The 27,096-nt window shown below is 37.9% G+C and overlaps 1 protein-coding gene across 6 annotated transcripts in view; it reads right to left on the bottom strand.

Annotated features, from left to right (window-relative positions):
* Positions 1-27,096, bottom strand: part of stpg2 (sperm-tail PG-rich repeat containing 2) — a 129,583-nt gene that overhangs the window by 81,199 nt on the left and 21,288 nt on the right. For 4 of the 6 annotated variants that reach the window (XM_077560915.1, XM_077560917.1, XM_077560914.1 and 1 more), the window contains exons 11-13: positions 15,604-15,766; positions 13,266-13,381; positions 5,876-6,036 (exon numbers count right to left, since the gene is read on the bottom strand). In XM_077560915.1, coding sequence (XP_077417041.1) covers positions 5,881-6,036; positions 13,266-13,381; positions 15,604-15,766 — 435 coding nt within the window. In that variant the 3' untranslated portion in view covers positions 5,876-5,880. Of the gene's footprint in view, positions 1-5,422; positions 6,037-13,265; positions 13,382-15,603; positions 15,767-27,096 lie in introns of those variants that run through there. The other 2 variants (XM_077560918.1, XM_077560919.1) reach the window with 2 other exon arrangements.

The following is a 27,096-nucleotide window of genomic DNA, read 5'->3' as shown; positions in this document are numbered from 1 at the left end:
TACATCGAAAAATAAATAAATAATAAAGAATACTTTGGAGAATTTGTCATTTATTTCCAGTATAAATATAAATTCATACATTTGAGGGAGGAATATATATTTTTAAGGAGGCAAAAAAATCTGATATTTTCCACATAAAGTCTGATATTTTGGTATTCAAGATTGAATCTGAATTGAATCTGTGTAATGGTTTGAGGAAGGACATTTTAACCACTCCCCCGAAAGCACGTGTCATGAATCACATATTTTTACAACACATTCTTTTTACGAGCCATTCCAAAAGCGAGGCAGGCCGTCCCTTTCCCATCTTCATGGCGAATCCTCCAAATGATTGTCAAACTTTGACTACCATGTTTCCGCCCACATTAGCTAAATGAGCTTCTCCTTTAGCGGAGCCCTTCTGTGAAGGATACTTTAAGTGATTTCTTAGTAGGAGTTCGTCAAAGAGCCCACTTACATGTACAGAATATCTGCTTCAAACCAGGGGGCGCTACTGAGCAACTTTGTGGATGTATTTACAGTACATTGACATACGTTTTGGTAAAAAATTAATTTGACATCCGTCTGGCTGTTGTGTTCTCATCTGACTCGCCCTTGTCAGCACTCGTTAACCTCCGCATGGACTCCTTCCCCCGCTCTACTGTACTGTATGCTCTCCTTTAATTAAAGACACCAGCTAATCTCGCTTCCCACCGCGGCGCTGCCTCGTGCTTGTCACCTCCGGATGATGGGCGGCTAAGTATAGAGCTTTTCATTTGCATGTATCGACGCCGCGCGTTATAAGGTCAGCGGGGAGATTGATTTAAAAGCACTTTGAGCTCTGATGACTTTCACTTTTTGACAGAGAAATTCTCGTGTGGGCGAGGACCAAGCGGCAGGCATCTATACTTAGAAAATCATCAGTCCACCTGCACTCCTCAGGTAGGAAACAATATTATGTACCAGGAAGTCAAAGCATTTCTTTTTCCTAGCGAATCAGTGAGGGGAAATAAACTTATGATAATAATGAAACGTTGGAAAATTGAAATTAATATAAAACCATAAATGACAAAATAATGTAAAAAGTAATGATGATTCTTTTAAACAGGCTTTACGCAATCAGGATTTTTCATCCGATCAACGATCGAGTTTGAAAAAAACATTAACCGATCAACGATTTGATCAGAAGATGGAGCAATATATCTATTTTAAAAAACTTTAATAATTACTAAGGATAGTGACTTGAAAATAGCACCAAAAAAATCAAGTATAATGAATGCCAATTGAAATGCATGGAGAAAAGAAATCTTCAAAAAATGACAGTAAACATTAAATATAACAGGTAATGTCTTATTTTGTGGAGCCGATCAGTGATGTCATTGATCGAGCGGGCAAATTAAGAAATTACAGCCGATCACCGATGTTGCATAAAATACAAAATATTGTCATCGCAATCTAGCAGATCAGCGTAAAGTCACATTTTAATTAAAACAAAGTCAACGATACATTAAAAATAAAGGATGTTACATAAATTAAAAAATAACTACGGTAACTTGCATTATAATGTAATGATAATAAAGTAAATACATTTTAATTGAATTTAAAAAATCCAGGGAAATATAATTATATTAAAATGAAAAAACATTAACTGCAACACTTTTTAAATTTTTAATAAATCAAAGGGCAGCGGAATTTTTTAAGTTAAATAACATTCCAAATGCATAAATTACAAACTTTAAATTTTAATTAAATAGCTTAAAAATACTAAAATGCAATTTTTAAAAATGAAAAAAAAAAAGGCAATTATATTTTGTAACTTTATTTTTGACAAATATGAAATAACACTATTCATTTTATGTCATGTTAAAAATGCAAAATAAATACAATTTTAATAAATGCTGTAAGAAAGCAAACATGGGAGGCTAAGGACCACAATTTAATATATACAGTCAACAACTATTGTGATTGTGTGTCAAAGACTATGTATCTCCATTCTAACATATATTATATTCATTAGGATCGTTATTTATCGCTGTATCCATGATTTTATTGTATTTTTTGTATGTCTTGTTGTTTTGCGCCAAAAAGGGAAAATAACATTTTTTTATTGGACAGTGACATCATAAAAGTCTGTATTGCTTTGTCCCCTAGTAAAGTCAAGCTCATTTGCATACAGAATCATCTTCCCTAAGTGGCTACTCCAGCAGCTGTCTGGCGTTTGTTAACCAATAAAAAAAAAAATACTGATTAACCTCCATTTTACAGTTATCAAGAGATCTATTGTGGGGAGGGCGTCAAGCTGATTAGATTAAATAATGCTCCTGCTTCGGAGACGGAGCCCTTTAGCAAATGAGGCCGTCAAAAGAAGCTTTTTGGATTTCCTGAGTACAATGAAATGCGGGCGTCAGGACGACGCACCGTACGGCTTTGAGCCCGCACGAGACGTCGCTTAGTGGCCCGTCGACGCGGCGGAGCGCCCGTTTGAGCATCCATCACTTTTTTACGGGCCGCGCTCTGTTTGCATATTTTCCCCGCTAATAAACAACGTGAGTGATGTGCCGCGTAATGCGCCGTAATGGAGATTTATACAATCGGTTGGGGGTGCGGGGAGACAGTCCTGGAATCAGGTGGGGGGCTGCGTCTGCGTGATTTATTTCATTTAATTAGATCGCTGATGTAAAACAGCTCGCAGGGATAAAAAAAAAAAAGAAGAAGAAAAAAAGTAAAGACGACTGTCGAGGGAGGCGTAAATACTAGCCGACTTTTCTCATCTTCCCTCTGCTTGTACACAAGCTTGCATTTATTTACAATGCCTTTGCAGTGATTCTACGAGTCCCACTAGTGGTACGCAGGCTCCCTCTAGTGGTACGCAAGAATCACAGCACGTACAGCTCAGTTGTATTTAACTATTAAGTAAAAGAGAACTCATTCACCGCAAGCTAGGGCTAACCAAAATTCAATTACAATTTCAATTATTACACTCTAGTTCCAAAATCAGCATAATTGTAAACAAAAAAATAATACTCATTTTGAGATGTTTAAATTTATACATTTAAAAAATATATATTTTACACATTTAACAAATTTAGTTTCATCCAAAAGAACTTATAATAAAAAAAGAAAAAAGAAAAAGGAGAGCAATGATGATGACATGTCAAATGAACAATACTGAGACTCTCCAGAAAAAAAAAAAAAGAACTTATAATAATTGTAGTGTTTCAAAGAATTTTATTTGTGTCGTTTTAACATTTTCTTGTTTTGTACCAAAACGGTCCCATCTTGAGCCTCTTAAAAGCTATTGTTGACACAAACATACGGTAGTACTTCATGGCTACATTCAAATCGTGTTAGCAATATAAACACGGCTAACTAAGCATTAAACTGTATTTCTGGTTCAACTTGAAATTTGACCTGAAATATTTCACCGATAACTTTTTGTGCGTCAAGTGTATACACTTGTATGACAAACACGAATGTTAATAATAAAAGCAATGTTCGACTTTACCAAGCCTTTTTTTAAATTCCTCGTCTCATCTTTACTATTATTTAGCCATCAATTTGAACCTGTAACTGACTACTTCAACTGTCCTTATTTCCCGAGGGAAAATAAGAATTTCGCAATGCTTGAAGTGTCAATTAAAAAGCTAATTTCATCAGCGACCACGTTGGCAAACCTTCTGAGTTATGAGGCATCTATGCAACTTTGGTCAGCAGAAATCTACATAATGAACGACCCTGTGATTTATGCCCAGTCTGCAAATGCGGCTTTGGACCTTTAGGGGTTCTAATGGCTTTTTTTTTTTTTCCCACCCTGGAATTGTCTCCTGAGCTACTTGTCATTAAATAAAACATGATCCCTCAGGAGCTGCTACAAGCCTATAAAAGCAATATGTTAGAAAGCCACCTTGAAGCTTTTAGATGAGATGTTTAACATTTGAGTAATTTAGTTAAATCAAACTATTTTTCGAAAGATAAGCTCTGTAAACTGTCATTATTCAGGGTTAATGAAGAGATTTTCCAAATTGTTTTCCTGCAATCATTTGGAAAAAGAGCTGCTTCTTCTTCTTTTTTTTTTTTTCTTTTTTTTTTTATCAGACAGTAAGAGCATTACAAATCTGCAGATCAATGTGTGATGGGTAATTAATTCAACGTGATCTATTACATATTCAAATGAAAATCTCCATAAGAGGAATTGAGGAATCATCCTAACTCGGCACCAAACTTTGAGTACATGGAGTCCACATGTTTAGGGTGGCAGGCCTACTGACATTTCAAACTTACAAATGATGCACAACGGACACATTTGCGCCTCGAAGAGAAGGCAAATCAACCATTGTAGTTTGGGACAATAATTAATCTCTTTTTTTCCGATTATCTTACTACGTTAGAAACAAAATTAATGTAATTTTGACTTGACTACTGCCAAAAAGTGTCTAAAAAAATGATGCCAGGAAACTACCAAGACCCCCTTTCAGAAACTTCATAAGTGGTTTTGTTTGCGTCGACTGCGAAGGAACAGAACTCTCGTAACCACAATCGAGCTGAATCTGAGCCCAATTCCTACTTTACGTACAAAGTCAACAAAGGCCTGATTGTCTCTAAAATATTATTCTGAGCGATAATCTACTTCATTCCTGATAGATCTGATGTAGCAACATTTATGGGCGCAACTTCCTGTAGTAGCTGTCTGCCTGTGCCTCGATCAAATTCACCTAAATTGTGTTACACTACCTGTGCCAATACTTAGACATGGTTCTAGCAGGCGTCAGGTTAAGTCAACTTTCAGCCACCAAATTGTCAGGTGCGCCAGGCACATGTCAAAGGGAACACCTGGGCAGGCCAGAACGCCCACCCGAATAGAGTCTATAGTGCAAAACAACAGACGGGCTAACGCAAATTAGCATAAATGCAGGGATGTGATTTTTCCGCTAATTCGCGGAATTCCGCTTTTTTTATCTCCCCCCCCCCCCCCAGAAAAAAAAATTCAGATTTTTTTTTTTTTTTTTTTTTTTTTGTAGTTCATTGTGTATGCACATGACTCCGACAGATAACATCTTCTGCTATAACAAAGACATTTGTGGTATGCTCTAATATGAGTTACTTTTCATTTGGTCATGATACAATTATTTGTTCATGAAATTTGAACTCTTCAACATTATTTATGTGTTAACTTAGTAATCACATTAGTTAGATATGATGATATTCTCAGTGATAGTTTTTAAAAGCAAAGGCAGTCCAATGTTTTTGAATGTGACTGATTTTGAGTTGACTAAAACTGCCATTTTATATGGGATAGTTCAATATACATTGAAAATTGATGCTGTTGTTTTGTCTATTTCTTTGTCATGTGAGTGCATTGAAAGTACTTAAAAACACGGAAAACCCATGAGCTCCGGGGGGCTACCCCCCCCTTGTCCCCCCACCAGGGCACTGCCCTGGACCTAGCTGGGTGCCAGCGGCCCCCAGACCCCCGGCTAAATTTTCAGATAATTTCACTTTGGTCAAATCACATCCCTGTAAATGTTATGGGAAACATTCAAGCAAGGTGCTACTTTACACACAGCAGCAACAGGCAAATATTCTGTCTGCTCTGTGGGAGCAATAACAATTACATTTGGGGACCGTCTCTGCCTTAATTATATGCTGCATGTCTTTCTGCCCAGCATACAGCACAACAAAGTACTAAAAAATTTGGACTTGCCTATATGTTGTAAAAACACATAAACAATTATGTATACATTTGCGACATAGCGGGAGGCCATGAATGGTGGACCACAATATAGCAGGGGAGCGTTAGCAGTTCACCTCCAACTGTACATAAGCCCCCCCCACTCAAACATTCTCCCTAAAAATATACACACCAGCAAACCCTCAACATAGTGTGTTTGTACCTAACCTGCTTTAAGATATACTGGTGGCGGCGAAGGTATGTTGTGAAACGGCATCGACGGCCTCCGGCACAAGATGGGCAGCCAGGCGGGGCGGATGCATGAGAGGATTTTTGAGGGTTGCGTTGAAGGTTCCCTTCTGCACTGTGTTCATGATGCCCGGACTCAACTGTACATAAATAAACACAAGCAAAGAGGATACAGAGTTCATTAACTTTCTAAAAACGGTATGAGTAGGGAGAGTAAACTTTCCCTTTACACTTGAAACTACTCTAAACAGTTTAGATCTTTGTTTTACAGCGATTAATGATCAAGCATGTGAAAAACAAAAATAGGTTACGACTCTTTTGACTTTTACATTTTCACTGTTGCACTGAAAAATCTAACAATACCCCAGAGGCAGAAAATATTTATTGTATCTGCGAAATGCATCATGACATATATTTCTTTTTTTTAATTTTTATTTATGAACACCTTTGCCCCCGAAATTTGACGGCACTGTATAGCGCAGAGGTGCCCAAGTCCGGTACTCGAGAGCCCCCTATGCAGCTCATCAACCAGCTTTGCAAAAGTCCGATAACGATCCTGATCATGAATCAGGTGTGTTGGTGTAGAGAAACATGGAAAACAGGCTGGATAGGTGCTCTCGAGGACCGGACTTGGGCACCCCTGATATAGGAGATAACTTAAGCTCACTGCACATTTGAACAGCACTACAAAAGGGCAAACTTCCTTTATAGCAGATGTGGAGTGATTTCAAACAACCACAAATCCTGTTTTCCACCCACCCATGCAGGAAGTTCTTGACAAACTACTTCCTGTGCGCTATCACCCTCCGTCAAGCCTTCCCTCCACTGTGACCTCCTGGTGATCGTGCACATCATCAGTATGCCCGAAACGACGTAGCTGGGATTTAGGCACAAGAGGCCAGAGCGCTCAGATCTCCGTTTTGATCCTGATGGGAAAAGGGTTGCGGGTTCAACTCCGGGTCAACCTCGGAGGGGGCGCGCTGGAGGTGGATGGTTAAGAGCCCCTTTGGAAGTGACGACACCATCAGCATGGCAATAATGAGAAAGATTATGGGATGTTTGGCTGGGTCAGAAAGGGGAGAGGGAAAAGGGGGGATCTATGCAGGGAACGGTGTTAGTGGGTCGGAACACAGACGTGTACATGAGTCTTTCCCACAACACACACGTGCAGGACAAGACTTAAAACACAATGCTAGCTTTGTAAGCTAAATACTAATTACTTACACACGCATGCATAGGAGTAAATTAACCGCCTACGATAACTCATTTTGTATATTAATATTATACACACAACGTTAGAAATCACCAATTCCATTTCCAGCATGCGTGTTGGACTCTTGCGAATCAAGCTGTCTCCGGTAAGAAGTGTGGATTACGCTACATGCGCTATCTGGATCCGGCCGTTCATAATCGCTTCACGTGCGAGCTTTCACGGATTCACTTTCTCAACACGAGACGGCATGGGAGTATTTCTCAGTAAAGGCAACTCTTTTACTACAGTTTATGTGTCGATTGGCCTGTAAAAGCGCATACAGAATAGGGTCAACTTGTCAATTTGGGGGTTTGACAGGTAGAATGAATTATATATATATATATATATATATATATATATATATATGTGTGTGTGTGGATGAAAAACGGATTTTTTTGTGAATTTAAATATATATATATATATATATACATATATGTGTGGATGAAAAACTAATTTTTTTGTAAATTTAAATATATATATATATATATATATATATATATATAGAGAGAGAGAGAGAGAGAGAGAGAGAGAGAGAGAGAGAGAGAGAGAATTCTACCTGTCAAACCCCCAAATTGACAAGTATATATATATATATATATATATATATATATATATATATATATATATATATATATATATATATATATATATATATATATATAAATTCACAAAAATTTCAATTTTTCATCCATCTATTATCTCAACCGCATTGTGCGGCAAATGGGAGGCAGAGTGCACCATGTTGCCACGAATGGTTGACTGCAAAACTGCTCTAGAGTTGATTTACTATTATTGTTATATAATCAAAAAGTTTGTATTTTTTAAAGAGAAAAGCGGGTCAGCGGTTTATGTGCGTCTCTTCCTAAGCACTCAAATAAGGTCCTGGGCTATGGCACCAGCCCAGAATTAGCTCACTGGTAAAGCTCTGCACTGCCAAACCGCGAGCCTTGCACACCCCCATAAAAAACAACAATACAGACGCTCCCCTACTTACGAACATTCGAGTTACGAACAACGGTACATACGAACATTTCTGCGCGTACAGTATGTCGAAAAATGTTCGGAAAGAAATGCTGTAAGTTAGATTTTGTATTGCGCGTAGTGCTTCTTTCCGCCGCTAATACCGACGATTGGCGCTGTGAGAGCTCATTGGAGGCTGAGCAACGTGTCGAGGAGGAGGAGGAAGAAAACGCCGGTCCCCATGAAGCAGGAAATAACTTTTGAAGCCGATTCCAGCGACGACGAAGAATCTCTCATGATATAAAATCCTCCTCCTCCATCATCTCCTTAAGCATCGAGTACATCTTCCAAAAGTAAGTTAAACTTCATTTTATTTATCTTATTACGTACATGTACATACTGTGTGTGTGTCTCTTTCGCTCTCTCTCTCTAACATACGTAGTACAGTACAGTACTGTACGTATTCTCTCCATTTTATTACGTTTTTTTCAGTACAAACCAATGCAGGTTACTTGTACAAGCCTTAAACATACTTATATAAACCTTCAATATACTTATATAGGCTTTAAACATAAATTATAATACAAAATATAGCACTGAAGCAACTTACGAACAAATTCACCTTACGAACGATCGTCCGGAACGTAACTCGTTCGTAAGGTGGGGAGCGTCTGTAATAATAATTACATAAGACTTCAAAACACAGTTATATTTTTTTGTTTACCCATACGTTATATTTATACGTACATACGTAATAGTTATAGTTCCGAGTGTCCTCGTTTTGGCAAAAATGAAAATGTGGTCACCCTACTACGGTGTACAAAGCAATTCGACAAGCATTTTATGTCACACCACAGGCTGGCTTCACTACCAACAAGGAAAAATATGTCTATTTATACTTCTATATAAACCTATTGTGGGTGCGTGTGAAACATATCCGCCATGATAAACGGTGGTTTGCTGTAGTTCCGCACTGGCAGAGGAGAAACTGTTATATTTCACAGCATATTATACAAGATGTGTAAGATTAATGGCGAGATGAACATCCTTTACATGCATGCTTGGATATTAGCCGCCATTAGGGTCCATTAGATGTACTGTAGAATCTGCACATCATTAAAAGTGCAACACAGCAATGTAACCTCGCCTGAAGAGTCTGGCAGCAAGAATCATTAAAAGTCTGAAAAGTCTCATGTGGAGCCGGCGCATCAGGAGATGTAAACAGAGGAAGGTTTGCGGATAATGAACATTAAAGCCACGTACATCCGCGCTTTCATTTAGATTTGTTTCGTCGACAACCGAGTCATTTTAGATTGAAGTTCGGCACACACACACAAGCGCAATGTTAAATGAAGCTCAACCAATGATAGCGATGTCGTACGTGGGGAAAGGTAATCAAGCCTGCTCTCCAGAAGTAGTCGCATCACGTGGCACGCCGGAGCCCCCTAAATGAGCTCCATCAGCGGGCTAATGCAGCTGAAGAAGGCAGCGATAGCACATTACAGCCACTTTCATAGACCAGCGCACATGAGCACGCATTGATGCTAATGCCCAAATAGGTACAATTCCCCCCGCACCGCCATCTGCTCGCCAGCAGTTTTAACAACCTCCTTCAGCTCCGCTCCGTCTTCCTCCCACCTTTACACATCTTTGCCACCCTCTCGTCCCGGCGCAGAATGAATGGCCTGTGGTGTCGAAACGTCGCCGCAGTCACGAGTCTAATTACGGAGACGTGGGCTTCGGCATGTCTTCCGCACGAGGGGTACGGGAAAGGCAGTTGAAGTTAAATTGAGACAGCGTGTCTTCACTTCAAAACACCTGTTCAATTTCATAATATCGCGTTGCGCACATTCCGATAATCAGGAAAAATGTGAAAACATTCGTTTTTCTCCCGCGTAACCAAAGCTAGCAAAGCCCGTCCTTGTCGGATGTTTGCATAACGCAGTGGAGGGCCGTGTATTTGGTACTTGGCTCTTCAATGTGGATTTACAAACTTCATCCACCATTTTAATACCATCGAAGGCCAGCCCATGGCTTTAAAAGAACAAATTTGAAATTGGGTTGGCTAGTAAACAATCCCATTTCTAATATAATTTAAAATTAGGCCGCAAAACCGAATCTGAAGGCCAAATATTAGATTGACATGGCAACACAGAAGCTGTAATTTAATAGGACAAAAAAAACACAAGCATCCACAAACACTGGAAGCAGTACAGCCAAGAGAAATGCTAACAAATGATGAACTGCTGACAATAAATGAATACATTTTAATGGAACAAATGAGAATTTTGGCTGTAAATGTCACGTTTCTTCTTGAATATACCAATTAAATACAATTAACCCTATAAAGCCAAACATATCATATTAAATACAAGACATTTTGAAACCCTTTATTTCATTAATATAATATTCGTTTTCCCATTCTAATTTGCTCCAGTATAAATACCTTATATTTTAAATATCATGGTCCCAAAAATGTATAAATATGTTTTTTATGCCAGAGCATAAAAAAAGGCTTTGATGCAGCCTCTGAACTGAAGACAAAGCTTAAAGCAATGGTAGTTGTTACAATAACGACCAGCAGGTGGCAGTAGAGTATAAGAGCTCAATCAGGGCCATGTTGTAAAAACTCTTAATTACTCAGAATTCTAAATAGATTTGTGAATAATGACTAGCTATATTCTAATGCTAATTGCTGCAAAACGGAAACAGATAGAAATATACTTTTTTTCCTGATGAAAGAAGAGACTCTAATCTTTCTTTTGGTAGGTTCTATGTTTTTATGGCAATAGAACGCAATATTCTGTGGGCCTTGCAAAATCAGTCAAAATCCAGTAAAACAGTCGGGAGCAAAGGGGGTTGCTTCAGTGAAATGACTGGGAGTGAATGAGTTAAAAACCTGACGTACATGATCTGACACATGCATTTCACGGTTAATCCATTAGAGAGGTTAACCCATTAGAGGTATCACCCAGCTGCTGGCTTTTCCAACGACCTTGTAAGATCGCCCCGATTGGGAAAGGAGAGGCACCTATACTTATTAACTCTTTGACTGCCAGACGTTTTCAGAAAAGGGATGCCGTGGGTGCCAGCCGATTTTAAGCATTTTGACTGATCTTTCAAGGTCCATAGAAAATTATGTGTTTGGACTATGGAAACACACATACTACCAAATGAAAGATTGGACTTTCATCTTTCATCAGAAAAAAAAGTTTGTTTCTACCTTATTCCGTTTTTCAGTAATCAACAATAGAAAATAGTTAGTTTCACCTCTGTTTTGAAACAAACGTCTTTTAACGTCTTTGGCACTCCTCCATAGGATTTTACTAAACGTTATTTAACGTTTTTGGCAGTCAAAGAGTTAATAGTGGGAAATGTTCTTTCTGATTTTTGGAAATACTAATATGTCTGTTTATTATTATTGTTTTGACAGTTATAAAAGTATGAATTTAAAGCGATGCGGTATCAAATATGACACAAATCAAAAGTCATATATGTGGAAGTAAATTTTCACACACAAAAAAGTGTTTGTTCAAAAGGACCAATAAATACTCTGTTTACAAAGAATTAGAATTTTCTCTCATGTATTTCATGGTTCAGTCGTTAAAGGGTTACATAGAAGTTTGATCCACATCTCACTAGGGTTCACTTGTGTCATTTTTACATTACACAACTATTTGCAAACACTGAACACAACAAAGACCAAATTGAAGCCATCAGTGACACTATCTGATGCAACGTAAACAAAGAAAACTGTAAAAGTCCATTACGACTGCTGCTTGGGGACACACGGAGGCGAACGTCTGACATGGACGATGATATTCAGAGACATTTTTTGAGTTTATTCCGACTGTTTTTACACAGAGGCTTGGGGGCGGTGCAAAGTCAGAGCTTGGTGATAACGCAAGTATATTAGCATGGATGTGAACTGTTGTTTTTTGTCTTTGATGTTGACTACTCAAAGTCAGCGAGGACCGCGAGCAACATGTGCTCTGCTCTCCCAGTCACCCGCACTGTTTGTCGCCCAAAGTTGTTACTTCCATTAAAACAACCCAGAACACAAGATAAGGCTTTAATAGATTTCATTCAAATTGGATTCCAGTTAAGCAAAACATAATAAGACACTCATTTTCCCCCTTATTTTAATTTAGCCAGGCAGCGGCCATTTAAGACAACAACATGCAAAAATGTTGACCTAAAAGCTTCAAAATCACATAATAATAATAATAATAATAATAATAATAATAATGTATATTAGGGATGTTCGATACCGCTTTTTTCAGACCAATACAAGTACTAAACTCAACTAAACTTCAGTAGCCACCGATGTACCAATACCACTAGTACTATTGATACATAAAATCCATCCCCCCCCCCCAAAAAAAAATACAATGACAGAAAATTTTAAACAAAAACTTATACATCCCAATATACCATTTCCCTTAAAATTCCATGAAATTAGCAATATTCTATTCTTCTAATGTCTTATTTCTAGTTTTCTAGTAAGAGGGCGGTCGATAAAAATAACCCAATATGGGTCAAAAATGGACCGATCCGCTACTTGGGGCCGATATGACCAAACTTTGAGTCCAAAAATGGGTTAAAATTAGATGCTTTACTTGGGCCAAAAAAAAAATGGTCATTTTGTATAAAACAACCCAGAAAGTTGGATCGAATTGACCCATAAAGTGTAAAAAAAAAAGTATCCATAATTGGGTTACTTTTGACCCAAAGTGCGAGTGTGCTATCACCTGCCGTCGTAATTACTTGGTAAGGGCCTGATAACAATAACTAGTATCGGAACTACATTTTGACAAAAAGTTCCAAGTAATATTTATAGTTGATTACAATACCCTAGATTAGTGTTGCCAGAATATTTTAGAAAGGAGCAAAAAAAAAAAAAAACATGTTCTTGGCAATTGACTGGTATACAAATCATATTTTTCATTTAAAGTCTTTTGTCGCTTTCTTATATTTCCAGGATAGCCACTAAACCGATAAAAATGAAACTGCAACGGTATGAAAACTTTTGGAATTTGGAAAAACATGAAGAAAAATGTCTTGGCGAAACACATTCAAATGTAAGGATATATACAATATGTTCATAACCATCTTAAGAGCGTGCGATAAAGGACTGAATATGTGTATAAAGTGTACCTGGTAAGCGGCAGGTCCTGGATTGGTATTGGTGGTCTCTTTGAAGCGCTCTTCTCTGGAAGGCATCAAAGACATTGGAGGGGAGGATCTCAAACTTGGGTTGTACTCAGCTGGACCTAGTCAAACCCCCCAAAAAAATTTTTTATTTTTTGTTATATGATTACACGCTTTTAACAGTGTAGTGTATTACAATTTATGGAATGTTAAATGAAACTGACATGGGAAAACAAAGCCTTTTGACAACACATTCTGACATTCAAAGGTAATGCCAACAAGGAACAACATACGCATTGTAACCACCACGAGAATATTCTAATTATGCCAACATATGGCATCCTGCAGGGACTTTATGTGCACCGTGTTTTTATAGTTAGCTTCCTTTAAAATGATGAAGAATATAATGTTCCCTAATGGTCCATACACTACAGACCTATTCATATATGCAAATTCAGTAATGGAGAAAATGATTGTGCATGTGTGCGCGACTAAGCACATTTCAAAGTGTGTGTGTGAAGGAAACAGCACAGCAAACAGTGCAAATCTATTTATATGCAAATTGGAATTTGGTTAAACGGTTGGAGGTGCCTCATGGGTTGAGTCCCATGGTGAAATGGGCCAAGTCATAAATTATCCAACTAAGTCAGGAATCTATTCATTTTGAAACAACATTTTCTTCATTGAGACTGTAATTGAAGTCAATATTAGCTCGGAGGCCCACCGAGATGGCGAGCTAATTGGAGGGCGAGGGGCGGGACTCTCACTGTACTACCGCCACGACTCGGGCTACAGGATAGATCAGAGATTTCCAACCGGTGATCCATGAAGGCAGTGCAAGCTGTCACTGGCCTTGTAGTTTCATTGTTTAGCTAGCGCTGTAATTAATCAGTTTGTCATGAGGAAAAGGGTAGCAACAGAAGAGGCGGGAGTCCAGACTACATTAAATATCAATCATATAGTTGTGAACAGGCTTGGGGAGTACCGGAATACATACTTGCGTTACGTAATCAGAATACCAAAAAATGTAACTGTATTGCATTACAGTACAGGAAAAAAACATGTAATCAGATTACAGGTACGTTTATTAAAAATGAGGATTATTTCGAGGGATTACACTGGCTAATCGTGTCCTCCGCACGCACGCGGGCAGTTTAAAAAAGCTTCAAGGAAAAGAGGAGGAAATGGCGACTGGTATTCACTGTTTGGAACTTACTCGGCTTGCTGAAAGTTTGAGCTGAGAGTCCAGTGGCATGCGTTGGACTACGTTACTAACTACATTTTTTAGCAGGTAACTTGAAACTGTAACGGAATACATTTTAAAACTAACCCTCCCAACCCTGGTTGTGAAGTAGATATGTTGTCAGGTTAGTGATTCTTCATGGTCATAAAAGTGGTCCCTGATCTAAAAACCTTGAAAATCTTTGGATGGATCGATGGATGGTTAAAAATGAATGGATGGATAAACAGGTGATTAAAGATGGATGGCTATATGGATGTATAGATGGTTAAAATTGATGGATGGATAAATAGTTGATTAAAGACGGATGTATGGATGGATGGAAGGATGGATGGATGATAAATAGGTGGTGGATGGATGGCTATGTGGATAGATGGTTAAAAATGGATGGATGGATAAATAGTTGATTAAAGACGGATGTATGGATGGATGGAAGGATGGATGGATGATAAATAGGTGGTGGATGGATGGCTATGTGGATAGATGGTTAAAAATGGATGGATGGATAAATAGGTGGTTAAAGATGGATGGATAGATGTATGGATGGAAGGATGGATGATGGTTAAAAAATGATGGATGGAAAAATAGGTGATTAATAACAGATGGATGATAGATGGATAGCTATATGGATGGATGAATGGAAGGTTAAAAATTGATTGATGGATGAACACGTGATTAATAACGGATGGATGGATGTATGGATGGAGTGATGGTTAAAGATGGATGGATGGAAAACTAGGTGATTAATAACGGACAGATGGATAGATAGATAGCTATATGGATGGCTGGATTATGGATGGATGGTTAAAAATGGATTGATGGATGAATACGTGATTAATAACGGATGGATGGATGGGTATATGGATGGATGGATGGAGTGATGGTTAAAGATGGATGGATGGAAAAATAGGTGATTAATAACGGATGGATGGATTATGGATGGATGGTTAAAAATGGATTGATGGATGAATACGTGATTAATAACAGATGGATGGATGGAAAAATAGGTGATTAATAACGGATGGATGGATGGATGATGGTTAAAAACGGATTGATGGATGAATAGGTGATTAAAGATGGATGGGTGGATGGATGGATGGATACCTGGTCCAGTGTGCACACGTAGAAAAGAAGCAGTATGTCGCGGTGCTGCCGAAAGGAAGCTGCTTTGTCGTCTTCTGGCTTCTTTACTCCGAGCTGCCAAGTGTCCACTTGTGCCCTGCGGTGTCTTGTTGTCCATGTTGTATGCATTGGGTGGGGGGGAATCCTGAGGGCGACAAACACCTCACTGACTTTTTGTTCTGTAAATTGTGTCATATGGATTATAACCAGTGCTAACCAAAACAGGAACAACAAAGCATGCAAAAGAGTGTAAACAAGTTCACTGATTTCGCATTAGGTAAGAATAAGAGACTGCAAAAAAAAAAAAAAGTTTTTATTTGATGGATTCTAAGAACAATTAATTCATTAAAAAGCGACAGATAACAAATAAAATACAATGGCCAAAATGCTAATTTGTTTTAACCATCCATCCATCCATTAAAATGCAGGTTTCAAATTATCAAAATTCTGTTTTCAATTTCGTCTGAGTAATCGATTACCGGTAGTGTTGTGGGGTTTATTAAAGGTAAAATACACAGAGAAATTGCAAGTTACATAAAACCACGACCAATTATCGTAGAAAGCGAAAATAAATGTGTATTATTTTTGCCTCTATTTATATGTCAGTTTGGGTTCTCCGTGGCAGGCCATCTGTTTACTCGAGCACACAGCCAGACTTGTTGGACTATTAGCCAGCATATGGCAACACGCTGCTTCCTAGCACAGATGAACAAAGGCTTATTTGTGAATTTACCATCGCGCTTTTTCTCCACAGAGGGACGAGTGCCGCATTCCTAATAATACTACTGGTGATTTTCACACAATCATCCCATTTTGTTAACCCTGCCGTGTTGGAATCATTTGAAATGACTAAAATCGTGACACGTGAATGGGTGTCGCCGAAGAAAAAAACCTGCTAGCTTCAAGTAAAGAAGAATCAGTCTTGTCGTGTGAATAATTGATGGCGAGGGCTGAATATAGCCACACCATCCATTTAGACTTAACACAGCAAAGCTGTCATTTAGCTCTTCGTCCTCGCTGGTCTCCCATCTTTAATCATCTCTAACCAGGGCTGTGGTTCCACTTTTCATTTATGGGCACGGTGGGAGAAAACGTAATAACACAATGGAGCATGCACAAAGAAAGCAAAGAAAAACGTGGCGCCCAACGGACAAAACACAATTGTGCGGAGCCGTGCATCTTTTTTTTTTTTATTATTGATTAGACTTTTATACTAAAGTGCAAAGAATATAAAGAGTTAAACACCGGTTTTTACTTGTTGGAAACTATACCATCGAGTGGAAGTCAACCTTAAACATTTCTTGACAATAATGTTATATGTGACCTCACTAGAATAAACGTGACATTCTAATTAATATTACATTTGTGGACTAAGAATAATGAAGCAAAATCCAGCCATTTTTATTCATCTCAGAGGGCGACCATTTTGCCACTTGCTGTCGACTGAAGATGACATCACATTTGCTCAGTGCTCGGGCAATAACCAATCACAGCTCACTTGTTTTCTGAAGCTGAGCTGTGATTGGTTGCTACCTGAGACCTGAGCAACATTGATGTCATTTGCACTCAACAGCAAGTGGCAAAATGGCCGCCTTCTGATATTGATAAAAACTGTTGGATTTTGCTGCTTAACTCATATTCCACTAACGCAATATTAACCAGAATACCGTATTTAGACCAGTGGGGCTGCATAGAACATATTGTTAAAAAAAAAAAAAAAGGGTTTTGCTTCTCCTTTAATTTTAATTAATGTAAGATTACAAATATTGAGTAATATTACATTTTGAAAAACATATCACCGCCCGGGTGATATACGTACATTTAGGCCTAAAGCTCCATGTTTTGTTTTAATTTTTTTAATTATATCTGCTTTGTACCAACCAAATGGCCCGCAGACCGGTACCCGGCCACCAACCTGTCGGTGGGGGCCACTGCTATTTAAAGTGTATTATGCTTGCATGTGTGGAACAAATTAATTGGATTTACATTATTTCCTATGGGAAACATTGCTTTGGTTTTCAGGTTTTATCACTATTGTTTGTCATACCATGCTGTTTTTGGTGTTTCCTTCAAAGCAATGATTTTGGAGGTACGAGGATTCCGCCCGATGGCATAACAGTGAGACCATTTACCCATAAGCAGCTGCTCATTTGTGTTCTCACTCCGCCAAGAAGTTAAATTGATCATCTTGAGGGCTTTTTGTGCTGATTATGTGAGCAAAATTCGATAATTACGACCATTAAAATAACAAGCAATTTTTCCCCCTCAAAATAACCATCTCGCCATTAACACTACGTATCAGCGTACTACTTTTTTATTTTTTTATTTTTTTAAGTGTATGGCATTTCGTTAAACCAACAGCGAATATGTTCTCTTTTTTTTTTTTTTTCTCCTTCCTGGAATAGCCTGCTAATGTGCCGCACAAGCACAGCTGGCGTGTCATCATGAAGCTGATAAGCATCTGCTAAATAATAGCTTTTAGTAGCTGAGGTATGGTGAGTGTCATAAGGCCTTAATAAGGTTGTAGACGAACCTTTTAAAGTAATATACAAGAGACGAAACATATATTGGCTCTGCTTGCATCCAATTCAGTTTATGGGCAGCACTTTGCTGTACCATTTGCGGGAACGTACTGACTTTTGTACTCTTTGGTATAATGCTTCCAGTAACTATTGTAAATATTCACAGATGCATACAAATGCTGTAAACACTGTGTAGGAACGATGTGCATGCCGTCAGTGGCAAAGAATAAAATGCGAAATGCCTTCTAAAAGCGATAAATGGGGAGAAAATGACACCGCATTTCAATGGGATTTTCCATAGACCAAAACTATTACAAGGAATATCTAAGGTTACCCTGAAAACATAAAACTTTAAAGTTTTGAGATTTTTGCCATTATTAGTGGAATTTTCTCGGAGGGAAATGTCTTGTAATATAGTTTAAAATTGAATAATTTTGCAATATTAGTCTTGAAATACAGTAATGTGAAAATATACAAGGAAAAGGCCTTAAAATGAGAAGAAAATCTTTAAATTATGAGATTAATATCCAGTATGAAATTATTGCAAAACATTGAGAAAATGCATGTAATTTTTGTCCATTTTGATCGGTTTCATTTTTCCGCTAATTATGACAAATTAATCAAGTTTGTTATTAAAAACATCCAATACACAAATGTGCCTTTACAAAGATAATGCGTTTTGATTGCCCATGCTCCAGACATCCCTTATTTAACTTTTTATTTTAATTTTTGTTGGCAAGGAGCATCTTTCAGTGTTGACGCAGTGCCGTCTCACACCACCACAAGCTCTAAGCGCAGTACTACTGATTGTCATTAGAATTTGCAGTCCCTAATCAAGTGTCTGCATGGCTGTAAAAAGCGAATCCCCCCCTCCAAGTAACGCGAGTTTGGAAGGGGTTCAAGAGCAAGTCTCCCTGTGATGAATGTGTGCTATAATGAAGTAAGCCGTCTGTAAGCCTTGGCAGCAACTACGTCCAGTACAAACATTGACAACCACACCTGGAACACCAGTGTCCCCCCCCCACCCCTCCCTCCATCACGCCAAGTCCACAGGGCCCACTTGAGAAAACGAGCAGCTCGCCTTTTTCATTTTACATCTTTATTAATCCGGGCTCTCCCTGTTGACTGTCTGTGTGGCTTGCTTTGCTCCCAAAATCATCAACCTGCTACTGCTCAACATCTGCCTGTATCCAAACACGCAGCTGCTACATCAAAATGTGCACACCTGCATAGACGGGCGGGGTGCTGGCATGTAAACGCTCCACGACTCAAACATCTGCCGGCCGCAGCTGGCCGACCGCAGCGTGCTGGACTGGACACGAACTTGAGGAGGGTGATGATGAATGGACGGGTGGAAAAAAGGTATTAATATCAAGCACAATTGATCCAATTAATCCAATATAAAAAGTGAAGACAAAGTTCTAATTTGTTTGTTTCTTGCTGACAATACGATTAGTAGCAGACAAATGAATCCAAACAACAGTCTACGGAGAGTTAGAAGAGCAGCTCGATACAAATGAAATCTGTATCATTTAGAGTAAATGTGATCACATTAGAGACTTTTTACTCAATGTGTTTTCTTCGATTTGAGGCAGAAGACACTTGGGGACCAACAACAAATGTTAAATCTCCGACCCATTAAATCAGGAAGTACCCCTCAAGACACACTTCTACAAAGTACAGCCCAGTTTGTTATGGTAAACCCTGATCAGGTAAGACACAATGTAGCCTCTTTCACACATTATACTGAGCAAGTTCAATTCCCTGTGTACCTTTGTCCACTTTTGAGGCGTTAACATTCCCCTACATTTTCATTGTACTTGTTTTAGGGTATTCGACTTTGGAGGTTACACTGTAGTATGTAAACAATGTTTTCATTTGAAATTCAGTGATGCTTTTATAAGGCTGATCCGACATGAGTTTTTCAAGATACAAGCTCATAGGCTAACAGGCTTCAAGTTTCTTTTTTCAGTCAAAAGTTGATTGCTAACACTTTTGTAAAGGTAAGAGAATTTTCTGGGGGGAAACAAACTTGTGTCCACATAGACAGCACTGACAAAGGCTTATGCGACAGCTGGAACTGTCAGCAAGGTAATGGATTTTTCACTTTACTGTGAAAAACCTTTGTGTGGGTGTGGTTTCACATAACAGACATTATGGTAGACGGATTAACACAAAATACCCAACACTTGGGAATGTAAATAACGACAGTGAAGTGCTTAGTAAATTGTGGCATCTGGGTTTTACAGTAGCTAGTTAGCATTTTGCTAACTGCACGCTGTAGTGGTCGAAATGGGCCAGATAAAACTATGTAACTTATAATTGCCCCAGATAGTCATGCCATTTATTTGTTTATTTTCAAAAATGGGACAGAACACATTAACTCTTTGACTGCCAAAAACGTTAAATAACGTTTAGTAAAATCCTATGGAGGAGTGCCAAAGACGTTAAAAGACGTTTGTTTCAAAACAGAGGTGAAACTAACCATTTTCTATTGTTGATTACTGAAAAACGGAATAAGGTAGAAACAAACTTTTTTTTTTCTGATGAAAGATGACAGTCCAATCTTTCATTTGGTAGTATGTGTGTTTCCATAGTCCAAACACATAATTTTCTGTGGACCTTGAAAGATCAGTCAAAAATGCTTAAATCGGCTGGCACCCACGGCATCCCTTTTCTGAAAACGTCTGGCAGTCAAAGAGTTAATGAACATTTTCAATATGTATAGGATTATAGTCGTTTGACCAATTTGCATCCCTTATCCCATAGGCAAAATAGTGTCCAAAGTGAGAAGAGGAGAGAGTAAAAGCAAAAAAAAGTAAAAAGTATAGCTGATAACAGGGATGTGATTTTTCCGCTAATTCGCGGAATTCCGCTTTTTTTTATCCCCCCCCCCAGAAAAAAAAATTCCGATTTTTTTTTTTTTTTTTTTTTTTTAGTAGTTGATTGTGTATGCACATGACTCCGACAGATAACATCTTCTGCTATAACAAAGACATTTGTGGTATGCTCTAATATGAGTTACTTTTCATTTGGTCATGATACAATTATTTGTTCATGAAATTTGAACTCTTCAACATTATTTATGTGTTAACTTAGTAATCACATTAGTTAGATATGATGATATTCTCAGTGATAGTTTTTAAAAGCAAAGGCAGTCCAATGTTTTTGAATGTGACTGATTTTGAGTTGACTAAAACTGCCATTTTATATGGGATAGTTCAATATACATTGAAAATTTATGCTGTTGTTTTGTCTATTTCTTTGTCATGTGAGTGCATTGAAAGTACTTAAAAACACGGAAAACCCATGAGCTCCGGCCTCCCTTGTCCCCCCACCAGGGCGCTGCCCTGGACCTAGCTGGGTGCCAGCGGCCCCCAGACCGCTAAATTTTCAGATAATTTCACTTTGGTCAAATCACATCCCTGTTATAAGCATAGTACATCAAAACTATTGCCATCACCATAAAATGCTTAATTGTATTACATTTCTATAACAAAACAGAGACAATCACACACTATAGAGGATTACATTACAGACAGCTGAAAAACTGCTTTCAGTCTATGTTACGTTGACAAATCTGATTTTGCAGTAGCCATGCTCCAAGATGCTTGGAAAATAATGCTACATTTGGCAATTCCCGTATTGTATACTCACTGTTAGAACAAAGCCCCTCAATTCTTATTTATACCGTGGGGCAATTTATGTTAGATGTGCCGTTTTAGTCATGTCCAAAAAATCTGGAAAACTGACAAGGTCGAAAACAGTTCAATACTAGAGCTCCACTATTGAGTAGTACAGTTTTCTCAGTCCTTGCACAGGTTTTCAGCAATTATCTTCAAACATATACCAGTATAATGTATTTAAACACAAATCTTTACAATGTCCAAAAACTGTTTATTTCTTTAAAAAAATTTGATTTACGTCATTACCGTACTCTTTCATAAAGTAAAATATTACAGCATTCTATTTTTCTTATTAAAAAGCACATTACAATAATTTCTTAGTTTATTGTGGGTGAGCTCGAACGGAATAACGGCATTTCCATTCACTTCAATGAGGAAAGATGATTTGAGATTCAAGTGTTTTGAGTTACGAGCATGGTCATGGAGCAAATTTAACTTGTATCCCAAAGCACCACCGCAAATGAAATCTGAACACCTCGTCGTCGTGTAAGACTCGAGATTGAAACAGTGTGACGGGCACAGCAATCACTGTAAAAAAAAATGAAATCAGCCTTGCCATGACAACAAGTGAATTGCTGGTCATCAAGGTAAGCAATCAATACGACACACCCCGGAGGCTTCATTTAGCTTAGCTCACAATAGGTGTGTGATTGTGGACGCGACAACTACGGCCGATTCAAACTCAAGCAGCGTTTAGCCAACATCTTCTATTTTTGTTCCTCGACTCTGCTTGTTTTTATAACAAGCAGCCAGCGGGAAACTAACAATCAGCAGCACTTCTCGGCTCGAGGAGATTTTCTCACTTAGAGGGTGTCCACACATCATAAAACCTCTAAATGCGCAGCAAGCAACTCCACCATCTGTGCACCAGCAAAACTTATTTACTCGTTCTTGGGAAAACTCGACTTTCTTATGAACATCTTCATGATTACCACCGTTTATTTATATGGCTGCATGGCATGCATTTTACTTTATAATATGCTATACAGTATTTTACATACAATATTTTAAAATTGGCAAATGTGATGTCATTTGTGAATAATATTAATTTAAAAAAAAAAATTGGACTTGATATTTATATGAACAATAAAAATCGTTAGTCAAATATTCTAATATATTCTATTAAATATTTGATTTAAAATATACAAAAAAAATTATAAATTTGTAAATAAAAAAAGTATTCATAAAATGAAAGCAAAACTAATATTTAGAAATATGATATAATTTTTAACAGTTAAATTAAATACACATTAATACAGTATGTGTTTATAATAAATCATAACTTTTATATCATTTTAGAATAATATTTATTTTATGGCATATTTCATTAATGAATCAAATATCCTATATTTGACATTAAAAATAACATTTTATAATCAATGTTCTAGAATATTTCATTAAAAAATATATTTTAAAGGTTTTAAAAATATGGACACATTTATAACAAATTTGCATATATGATTTTGAATTTTTCAGCTCTTATAAATATTACTCAAATATAATATACTTTTAAAATATAAATACAAATTTTATAACCAATGTTAATATTTATACTGTAATAAAAAAAAATGATGTACAGTATTTGATCAAAAAGGTGTTTACCAGCGAACGCAATCCACCATGCCAGCCGCCGTTGCCAGATGAAACTCGACAGTGCAAAGAAGAAGCCATTTTGAAAGCAGACAAGAATGGGACAGCATTCCTATTTGTAAACTTGAGAAACTTTTGCAGACTGTTGTAAGAAGAGGGGATGCCTCTTCAACGTTGTTGAAAATGGCCTTGTTCCAACTTTTTTGAGACACCATGGAATTGAAAAATCAACATATTTTCCCCTTAAAATGATGCATTTTCTCAGTTTAAACTTTTGACCTGTCATCTATGTTCTATTCTGAACAAAATATTGAAATTTGGCACTTTCACATAATTGCATTTAGCGAAATTGTTTTGTCAAATTGTTACACTGTTGAATGGAAATAAACCTATTTTGCAAACTAAAAACACTTTTTCCATTGTTGGTGAAAGCGTTTTACAGAAGCAAAGCACTATTTAGGTGTTTGTGGCATCATTCATGGACAAAAAGAAGTGTACAATTCACTAGAGTGCATGAAATAACATCGTTTCACAAAAAGCTTGTTTTCTCCGCTTTTTGTTTCAAACAGGGATGTGATTTGACCAAAGTGAAATTATCTGAAAATTTAGCCGGGGGTCTGGGGGCTGCCCTGGTGGGGGGACAAGGGGGGCGGAGCCCCCCGGAGCTCATGGGTTTTCCGTGTTTTTAAGTACTTTCAATGCACTCACATGACAAAGAAATAGACAAAACAACAGCATAAATTTTCAATGTATATTGAACTATCCCATATAAAATGGCAGTTTTAGTCAACTCAAAATCAGTCACATTCAAAAACATTGGACTGCCTTTGCTTTTAAAAACTATCACTGAGAATATCATCATATCTAACTAATGTGATTACTAAGTTAACACATAAATAATGTTGAAGGGTTCAAATTTCATGAACAAATAATTGTATCATGACCAAATGAAAAGTAACTCATATTAGAGCATACCACAAATGTCTTTGTTATAGCAGAAGATGTTATCTGTCGGAGTCAAATAAAAAATATGTAAAAATATATATAAAATGGACTATAAAAAATAAAATAAAATTTAAAAAAAAAAATCAGATTTTTTTTTTTTTTGGGGGGGGGGGAGATAAAAAAGCGGAATTCCACGAATTAGCGGGAAAATCACATCCCTGTTCAAAACAGAGAATTTCGGTGAAAGTAACCATTTTCTATTTTTGATTACTGAAGAACGGAATAAGGTAGAAACAAACTTTCTTTTTCTGATGAAAGATGATAATCCAATCTTTCATTTGGTAGTATGTGTGTTTCCATAGTCCAAACACAACATTTTCTGTGGACCTTGAAAGATCAGTCAAAATGCTTAAATCGGCTGGCACTGGCGACAACCCGTTTCTGAAAACGTCTGGCAGTGAAAGAGTTAATAGAAGGAACACTGTTCACTGGAACAAATCTCATAAAGCCACCAACAGAAGCGCATATCAACACAGGCACATTTCATTCGTCGACTTCATGCAAATGCAGCGATGAGAGCCGCCGAGCAGCAATAATAATAATAACAGTCATGTGTCTCCAGCATTTTCCACTTTATCTGCACTAATATCAGTTATGATGACAACAACGCTCTCTGCTAGCTCGGTGTAACTGGCGGGATATTAAAAGACGGATTTCATTCTTATTATTATGACTACATGCGTCACTTCACACACACCGTAACTCATGAAGTGCCAATGGTAGGGAAGTTATAAAGAAAACCAACGGGAAGAAAGGACAACAAGTACAGTACGGCCAAATCTTAAGATTTGACAGCCAAATTGTCCACATCGTGTTCACCTTTGAGATTTCAGAATAAATAACTGAATGGCAAGTGAACAGAAAGGCCAGAGTCCTGCAGTTGCTAATAAGCCAAGTAGGTCGTGTGAAGTCTGCAGGGATGTGTGAGAAACGAAAAAAAAAAAAAAGTCCCCTTCATAAAAGGTCACATACGTTATAAAAAGCTATTTGTCCAGTGTGACGCTGCTCACAGACACGAATAAGTCACACGGACAGACGAGGCGAGAGCACCTCATTAATGTCAGGGACGTGTGCATGAAAAAAAAAAAAAAGGGGGGGGGGGGGCGGTGGGACTGCCTGTGCAATATTGCTCTGAGAAAAGTACATTATGGAGAGTTGACAAAAAGACAGATGTCATCAAAAGAAATCAAATCAGGGCAAAAAGAAAGACTGATGACAAAGACAGAGTATGTGAAATGTGGCGGAACATAAATAAAATCAAGTCGGGCCATGAAAAAAAAAAAGAAGATGACTGCTGCGCGTTGACACCACAGGGCAAGAGACGTATGTTTGTCACTTATTGACATTCTTTTCATTGCATTTTTATGACACGTGGCGCTACTGGCAACTGCGGCCCCACATTTATGGCAGACCAGGGACCAAATGGACTTATAGATTTGCCATGGATTTTACCGTCAGCTGTCAAAGTAATGATGATGCCGGGGGTTCTGCTGAGGATTCACACGCACTATACAGAGACCGACACACACAAACGCACACACATAGAGTGCATGTACTATGAAAAAACCTGCACAAGCACTGAGGTTTGAGTTTGCTATTTATTTCGTTTTTGATAAAGTCACTTATCACTCAAAACAGTATGACCTGACAATAGTATAAAAACATTAATTTTCATTTTTTCACTCAAGCCTCAAGAAAAAACAACCAACCAAGGACAGAAGGTATGACTGACGAGGTGTCTTTTTTTTTTTTTCATGTACTGAGTGCAAACTCATTGCGGGCACAATGCCACAGCCTCACACTTAACCTGTTTCCTTCGGGAGCCCCCAGAGAAAACGTCGGCTTGTTTACATGCTAGCTTAGTATTGCTAGCACTGCTATTTTGTTGAAGCCTTATATGTATCCTCATGGCTACGTATTTTCATAATTAGACGGCCACGTTCGACTATCGCGGTAATGTACGCGGCATCGCTTTGGACGGAGACTTGATTTGGGCGGAGGAAGTTGTGAAGTGAGGCTACTTTCAGATCTTGCTAGCAGTTTTAACACTGCATACTCCCCTGTTAAGTTTATTAAAAATGTTAAATGATCGCTTTAAACCTTTGACAGAAAAGTTAGAAAGCTATGTCACTTGTCTTTCCATCGCTTTGGTCAGAGACTTGAATGCGGCAGAGGAAGGAATGAAGTGTTGCTACATTTAGATCTTGCTAGCTTTTTTTACACTTCAAATAATAATGTTAAAATGTGTCTTCAATTGCTGCCTGTCCAGTTATTAAAACATAAAGTTGAGCAATAGTAACACTTCATTACAAATAAGTCATGCTACCGACAAAGCCGGTTTGTTTACATGCTAGCTTAGTATTGCTAGCACTGCTATTTTGTTGAAGCCTTATATGTATCCTCATGGCTACGTATTTTCATAATTAGACGGCCACGTTCGACTATCGCGGTAATGTACGCGGCATCGCTTTGGACGGAGACTTGATTTGGGCGGAGGAAGTTGTGAAGTGAGGCTACTTTCAGATCTTGCTAGCAGTTTTAACACTGCATACTCCCCTGTTAAGTTTATTAAAAATGTGAAATGATCGCTTTAAACCTTTGACAGAAAAGTTAGAAAGCTATGTCACTTGTCTTTCCATCGCTTTGGTCAGAGACTTGAATGCGGCAGAGGA

The sequence above is a fragment of the Vanacampus margaritifer genome, chromosome 3, assembly GCF_051991255.1.
Source record: "Vanacampus margaritifer isolate UIUO_Vmar chromosome 3, RoL_Vmar_1.0, whole genome shotgun sequence".
NCBI lineage: Eukaryota > Metazoa > Chordata > Actinopteri > Syngnathiformes > Syngnathidae > Vanacampus > Vanacampus margaritifer.
This window is presented reverse-complemented; position numbering and strand designations above follow the sequence as displayed.